Genomic DNA, 7,945 nt, shown 5'->3' on the forward strand with positions numbered 1-7,945 from the left:
AGGCATGCTCCGATTGCAAGGAACATACACGAAGCCGGTGGCTGAAGAAATCACGAAAGATGGTATACATGGGTCATCGGAAGTGGCTCCCGCTACGTCATGCATTTAGAAGAAAGAAGAAAATTTTTAACGGTAAGAGAGAACTTCAGCCTGCTCCCAAAGATTTGTCCGAAGATGAGGTCCACAATATGGTCAAGGACATAAGCAATGAGTTTGGGAAGAAAAGAAAACGTAGCAAGACAAAGGAGAAGGGTATCTGGAAGAAAAAATCCATATTTTGGCGGCTACCTTACTAGAAAGATCTTGATGTCCGTCATTGCATTGATCTCATGCATGTAGAAAAGAATGTGTGTGAGAGTTTGGTTGGCCTGATGTTGAATATTACCGGGAAGACAAAGGACGGGTTGAACGCGCGCCTCGATGTACAGGACATGAATATTAAGTGCGCCTATAATCAATAGTAAGTGTATTATGTAAATATACACAACAGCATGACACATTCCTTCAGTACTTAATTAACTTTCACTATATTAATGCCGTAGTGCCCATTGGATCCTTTTGGTCATAACACCTAAGTGGAGTACATGTCACTACCTGAACTCCAGAATTGATAAGAACGCAAATGATTGGACCCCAATTCAACTAGCGATAGATGAAGCGTGGGCCCAATACGTGCAAAGAGGAGGCCTCAGGAAGACAGGACATGACACCCTCATCCACAAAACGGACTTCCCGGTGAAGCAACAAATAGGTGACCAGTGCGGATTCCATGTGTGCCACAACATGCGTCTTCTGTACAGAGATAAGGTGAAGACTTTGGCTGAGTTTGAGGTCGGTGGTCTCAATTGTGATAGACTAACTACATTTTAGTACTTATATATGATCGATCAACTAATCTGGAATTATGACAATGTAGGGCACAATAAACAAGTCTCTGCCTACCAGCTTTGAGGAGGTTCGTGAGGAGATAGCCAGCTTCATCCTCCGCGAAATAATTAACCTCAAAGGAATGTTTAGACTTAAACTAAAATGATGAACAATGTTGAACTTTTATGTTTAGGCAATGATGAACACTTATTATACAACTGTGATGATGTAATTGTGATGCTTATATTTATGTATATATTTCATATGTTTATGTTAAGACTTGCTAAATAAATATTTGATCCAATTAAATCGGTTTTGCAGGTGAAATATGATAAATATTTGAATGGATGTGAAATATGTGAATGGATGTGAAATATGAGATGGCTGTGAATGTGTGGTTGTGTGAAATATATTGATGTATGTGTATGTGAATGCATATGTATATGAATGGGTGATGCTGGGGAGCTGGGGATATTGGATATCTGTGTTTGTTTCTGTTATTTATGCAGCGGGCATGGCTAGCAAAGGCCTAAGGCTAGCCAAAAAACAAAATTTATTTTTTTTGTGGATTATAGTCATCTGTGATGGGTCATAACTAAATGCCCAATTGAGATGATAGTCATCTGTGACGGGCTCTAATTTAGGCCCGATTGAGGACAGTAGTCATCTGTGACGGGCTCTAGTTTAGGCCCGATTGAGGTCAATAGTCATCTGTGACGGGCTCTAGTTTAGGCCCGATTGAGGTCAGCACTCATCTGTGACGGGCTCTAGTTTAGGCCCGATTGAGATGAGTATCATCTATAACAAGCTCTAGTTTAGGCCCGATAAAGGTTAGTAGTCATCTGTGACGGGCTCTAATTGTGGCCCGATTGAGATAGGTCATCTGTGACGGGCTATAGTTTGACTGGTCGTTTGGGTCAAAGCTATCGGTGACGGGCTTTACTTAGGGCCCGATTGAGATAGATTCATCCGTGACAGCCGTTTGCCCGATTGAGATAACTCTTCACATCACTGACTTCTAGCCTATGACGGACGCTGTGGCCGATTGAGATGGGGCTTACCACCCGATTGAGATGAGGGTATCCGTTCTAGTGATGGCAACGATGTTGATCATGAACAGCAGCAGCAGCATCGTCTTCGCCATCGCCACCGTCACTGTGGCTGCCATTGTAGTTGTAGAGACGACGGCCGGAAGACAAACAACGGAGACCTTAGGTTTTAGGCTTCTCGTTGTTCAGCTGTACTGATCTTGGAGAACTTATGTTTTTGCATGCCACAGATCTTGTTTTAATTTATATGTGAGAGGTTCTCTGTTTCCGAGTGTTTTGACCTTGAGACTGCAAAAATGGACGGCACTTTTGGTTTTGCCAAAACTACGTATCAGCAGCAAGATGATCAGTCGAGGAGTCGAGCTAGCTTAGCTTTCACGATCAAACCATTCTCTCACGCATGTTGAATGAAAGAACAGGATAGCTATTTCTTGACTGGGGTATACAAGTGGCCGGCCGTTTCAATTTTTGCTGCCTATGGACGGCACAGTACAGCATGCAAACCTTCCCCTGATGACCAACGGATGCATCCATCCCGTTTCACATTCGAACTAGTGTACAGTAAATAGAAGGCAACAGGACAAGTTTTGAACGTTTCAGAACAACTAAAATGGCACCAGCCAAACAAGCAACCGTACTGCAGCCGTCGTCGTCATCACCAGCGCAGGGAGCAGTCGATGTCATCGTCGCTGAGGCTCTGCTACTCCTGAGGCCGGCGGAGGCGGATCCGCCACCGTCGGTCTCGGGAGCGACGTTGACTGCTGATGGAGCTAGGGTAGTAGGGTGTTGGTTTTGGGGATTTTTTTTCGCGATTTTTCTTTTCCAGGTAGGTGGCATTACTGACCTTCCATGAAAAATGATCTTCACATATGGGTGTGCTGTCCGCTTGAGAAAATATCGATTTTTACAGACATCTTGGGGGAGACGGCGCGTCCAACTGTTTATGAAAATAAGATTTGACCGTCTGGAAAGATCATTTATGTATCAATGATTGCCATGGACTGCGGATGTTTCTCATTTTGATATCATGTTGTCTGGTAGTTATAGCAGTTATATGTTTTAAAACACCACACATTCAGTCAATGTCATGTGCTTGGAAAAATACTACCTCCGTTTTCTAATATATCATACCGTTGACTTTTTTGATCAACATTTGACCATTTGTTTTATTCAAAATTTTTGTGCCACATCAGATGCCACATGTACCAAGATGCCACATCAACACGGAGAGAGAGAGGAGGTCCCACCTGTCAGTCCCTGTCTCTTATTCTTCCTTTCCCCATGTTGGAGTAACGGGAACCAGGGTCTTAAGTGTGCTGCCAGCGAAAACCGCAACACCTTCACTGGCTGCCCGCTTAACTCGGCCGCCAGCGAACATTAGTTTTCGCTGGCGGTCCGTAGACCCCCACCCCTCATTACGTTGTCGTTGGCATTTGCGTATGGCCGTTAGTGAAAATGTTAGGGTGACACCATAAAAATCATTTTTTAAGTAGTGCATGGGAGTGCGTAATCAGGAGCCACATCTTTCTGCTTAAGTTGATAGCACCATGGGAGTGTACAACTACTAATATAGGTATTTTTTTACATAATGGAATTCATTCCAGCTTTACTTGAAAAAAGCAATAGCCAATTATTTTGTAGGATGAAACTACAAATTACAAAATCGTTGGTAAGAATCTACATAACCATTGTTTCCTCCCAACGACTTAGAAATTATTGAAGATGCACTTAAACCCCCTAGTGGGTTTTGGTGATTAATGACAAGGTGGTTAAAGGGGACTAACGAGTTTGTCAAGTTTATTCACAGGAGTTTAGTTCCAAAGCAAGTTGTGATGGCTAAGAATGCAAGGAGACCCCCCAATTTGAATGTTCCTAAGTGCGAAAAACATCAAAGGTGATTAGACTAGGTTTTTTACTTTCGAAATTGAGTGTAGGAAAAACCGTACTATTAAGAGGGGTTTCAAGTGTGGTTCTAGGGTATACAAAGTGCTCTTAGTCATATCCATGAGTCTAAAGGTTTTTGGAATCATTTTTGGAAATGATTTTCTCTGGGACAGAGAGGCCTACCCGGAGGTTCTGGCCGAAACCTCCGGACACCATAGTTTATTTTCTCCCCGGGACAGAGAGGGCTACCCGGAGGTTCTGGCCAGAACTTTCGGGCACCGAAGTTTAGCTAGATTTTTCCTAAGTATTGCCTAGAAGTTCCTGGCACTTTTGCCCGGAACCTCCTGGCAGGTTTCCAGTTCAAACTTGTGAGTAACGGCTAGATGACGTCACCTAGCCGTTATATATATGGATTTCGTCCCAGGTCACCCTTTGGCCATTCCACTTCAGCTCTTTCATGTTGTAGGGTTTTCTAGCCACTCCCAAGCTTCCTTTGCTTCCTCCACTCAAATCTAGAGCCTATCTTGTGAGATTGAGAGATTAGATTAGAGTGTAGGAGTGTTTTGGAGATGGCTTGAAGATTAGGTTTAATTGAGCACTTTGGATATCTTGTGGGCTGTCACTTGGACTTATTACTCTTGGAGATCTTCTCTTAGACTGTTAGGTGTCGCCCGTGAGCTTCCAAAGATCTTGTGGATGTCCCGGGAAAGTTTGTGAAGGTTTTCCTCACCTCCGCAAGGAAATGATGTAAGTGAGTAAAGATTCTTGTGCTGAGTTTTCAGAAGTTGTCCTAGGTAGAGCAACTTGCACTTGTGGTCTTTTCTAGAATGAATTGTGAGTTGGATCTTGGTGGTCACTCAATTCTAGAAAATGACCTAGAAGTGTTGAGTTGAAGGCTGTGGACTCCTTATGGGATCTTTGCATAAGTGATGCAAGGGGTTAATCGAGACCCGGCTCTTTGAGCACCTCAATGGAGAGTAGGATCCGTGTGATCCGAACTTCGGGAAAAAATCGCCTTTGTCTCTCTTGTGCATGATCTGTGTTTGAATCTGCTGGTATCTTGAGATCTACATCTTGTGCAACTCTGTGCCTGATCATCTCTAGCTAGGACCTGTTTTACTTCCCCTAATTTCGCTTTTCTCTGTTGCCCGGAAGTTCCTGGCTCAAGAACTTCGGAAGTTCCGGGCTACTCATCCTGCCCGGAAGTTCCAGTGTTTATCACCAGGAGGTTCCGGGCCCTGTCAATTTAACCGCTGCAATTGTTGACAAAATTTCAGGAAAGCCTATTCACCCCCCCTCTAGGCTACATCTCTGCACATTCAATTGGTATCAGAGCAAGGTGCTCTTGATTCAAGCTTCACCGCTTTGAGTGATCCACGATGTCGGACTTAGGGGGAAAGGACAGGGAAATTGGAAATAAAGATGGAGCGAGCAGCAAGGGAACTCCATCACCCAAGGGAGCCACTATACCTTTTGATTACAGCTAACTTACCATTCCCTCTCACAATTTCGTCTCTGTGCCTTCCGGACGTGCTCTCAATTTGATGGGACACATTACGCCGCTTAGAAGCACAAGATGAAGTTGCATCTAATCTCTTTGCATCCAAGTATTTGGAAAGTTGTTTGTACACGAATTGACGCACCTCATGAGGACATGGAGCTCACTTCAGAGCAAGAACAACTCATCCACCGCAATGCTCAAGCTTCCAATGCAATTCTCTCCTCCTTGAGTCCGGAGGAGTTCAACAAGGTTGATGGACTAGAGGAGGCCAAGGAGATATGGGATACTTTGCAATTGGCTCATGTGGGATCTCCCGCTGTTCGTGAGGCCAAGATTGAATTATTGGAAGGAAGGCTAGGAAGATTTGTGATGGATGACAAGGAGACACCACAAGAGATGTATGATAGGATGATGATCCTCGTCAACAAGATTAAAGGACTTGGGAGTGAGGACATAACAAATCACTTTGTTGTCAAGAGACTTCTCCGTGCTTTTGGTCCAAGAAATCCCACTCTTGTATCAATGATACGGGAAAGGAAAGACTTCAAGAGGCTCACCCCAAGTGACATTCTTGGAAGAATTGTGTCTCATGAGATGCAATAAGAGGAAGCCCGTGAAGTGAGGCAAATGGTGAAGAATGCCGCCATGATCAAAAATCAAGAAGTTGCTTTGAAGGCAAAACAAGAAGAACAGTCAAGTTGTGAAGAAAGTGAAGATGAATAAATGACTTTTATTGTCAAAAGATTCAATCACTTTCTTCGCAAGAGTGGCTATGGCAAAGGGAGGAAGGATGATGACAAGGGAAAGAGGCAATCAAAGAGAGCGTGCTTCAATTGTGGCGAATATGGCCATTTCATTGCCGATTGTCGGAGCGTGCTCATGTTGCGGAGGCACACATGGTGGAAGTGTGGTACTCCGGCGATGAAGAAGATCCCGAGGTCAAGCCCAAGCCCAAGTCAAAAGACAAGGTTGAAGGAGAAGGTGGTGTTGCTACCGTCGCCTTCAAGTCATCTTCTTCAAGCAAGGAGCGTCTCTTCAACAACTTGAGTGATGACGACGACGACTCCTACCACTACTCTTGCTTCATGGCCCAAGGCTGCAAGGTGATGACTCAAAAGCCCTCTCAAACTTCTCTTGATGTTGATTCTAGTGATGAGGAAAGTGATAATGAATCAGATGGTGTGCTTAAGAGCTTTAGCAAACCCGCTATGCAACATTTGGCTAAGTTAATGAGAGCTTTGGATAGTAAAGAACAATCACTCGAAAGGCAAGAAGAATTGCTTACTCTTGAGAAGAAAAGAAACCTTGCCTTAGAGGAGAGCTTAGCTAAAGAATGTGCTAAAAATGAACAACTTGCTAATGAGCTTAATTTGGCTAATGGTTCTTTAGCTAGCCTTAGAGATGTCAATGAAACTCTTCAAGAGAAATTTGCTAGTTTAGACAAAAGTCATAAAGATCTTGAAGTTCAATTTGACACTCTTTGGAATAGCACCTCTCAACCAAATGTGGTTTCCAATTCTTCTAACCCTTCTACTAGCAATGGTTGTGCTAGGTGTTACAATATTGATTTGAACTCTTATGCCACTAATGTTGATGCTATGCAAGCTCTTAAGAAAGAGAATGAAAGGTTTGGCACTTTGGTGAAATATGGGTGCATGAAGACATACCATTCAAAAGATGCCCTTTACAAGACCATCACCGCTCATCCTAACAAGGATGGACACGGGCTTGGGTTTTCGGGTGGAAGTCCTGTGTCTAAGCGTGTGATGGTAAATGGGAAAGAATGCTTGATGTTTGTGAGAGAAGGTAAAGCTCCACAAGCAAGTGAGGTGACTAGTCTTGTGAGTAGCCAGGGACCCGGAACATCCGGACAAACCGGGCGAAACTTCCGGGTGGGAGTCTATGTCTCTCAAAAATTCCCACCAGGAAGTTCCGGCCAGTTTGCCAGGAAATTCCGGGCCAATGGCCGTGCACAAGACATGACCGGAAGTTCCGGGCATAATGCCAGGAGGTTCCGGTCAGATGGTCTTCACTATGATTCATATGTAATTTCCAAAAATTCAGAGGGCAAAGTGGTTGCTTATTTTAATGGGAATTACAATGATGAGTACCGCACTTGTGTGTGGGTGCCAAAGGCTTTGGTAACTAACATCAAGGGACCCAAACTTAGACAAGTTTGGGTTCCTAAATCCTAAGCTTGATTTCTTTTGTAGGCATACTCCTCCGGTGGTTCAAGTTGGGTTGTGGACAGTGGTTGCACCAATCATATGACTGTGGAGAGGAGTATGTTTACAAGTCTTGATGAGGAGAACGGAACTCGTGAGAATATTGTGTTTGGAGATGATGGTAAAGGAAAGGTAATTGGTCTAGGTAAAATTGCCATCTCCAATAATCAATCTCTCTCATGTTCTTCTTGTCAATTCATTAAGCTACAATTTATTATCCGTTTCTCAATTATGTAAGTTGGGTTACAATTGCTCGTTTACCGATGAGGATGTGACCGTCTTTAGAAGGGATGACTCCTCCGTAGCATTCAAAGGCAAGTTAAAGGGTGATCTCTATCTTGTCGATTTCGATGTGGATAGAGTGAATCCGGAAGCTTGTTTGATTGCTAAATCCTCCATGGGTTGGCTATGGCATCGTA

The 7,945-nt window shown here is 43.7% G+C and overlaps 1 protein-coding gene across 1 annotated transcript; it reads left to right on the top strand.

Annotated features, from left to right (window-relative positions):
* The first annotated feature begins 5,454 nt into the window (after nucleotides 1–5,454).
* LOC136357040 (uncharacterized) lies at nucleotides 5,455–5,904 on the top strand. The gene has a single exon (XM_066311766.1). It carries the CDS (start codon nucleotides 5,455–5,457, stop codon nucleotides 5,902–5,904), a length of 450 nt encoding a protein of 149 aa, XP_066167863.1.
* Nucleotides 5,905–7,945: the final 2,041 nt, after the last annotated feature.

The sequence above is a fragment of the Oryza sativa genome, chromosome 6 (genome assembly GCF_034140825.1).
Source record: "Oryza sativa Japonica Group chromosome 6, ASM3414082v1".
NCBI lineage: Eukaryota > Viridiplantae > Streptophyta > Magnoliopsida > Poales > Poaceae > Oryza > Oryza sativa.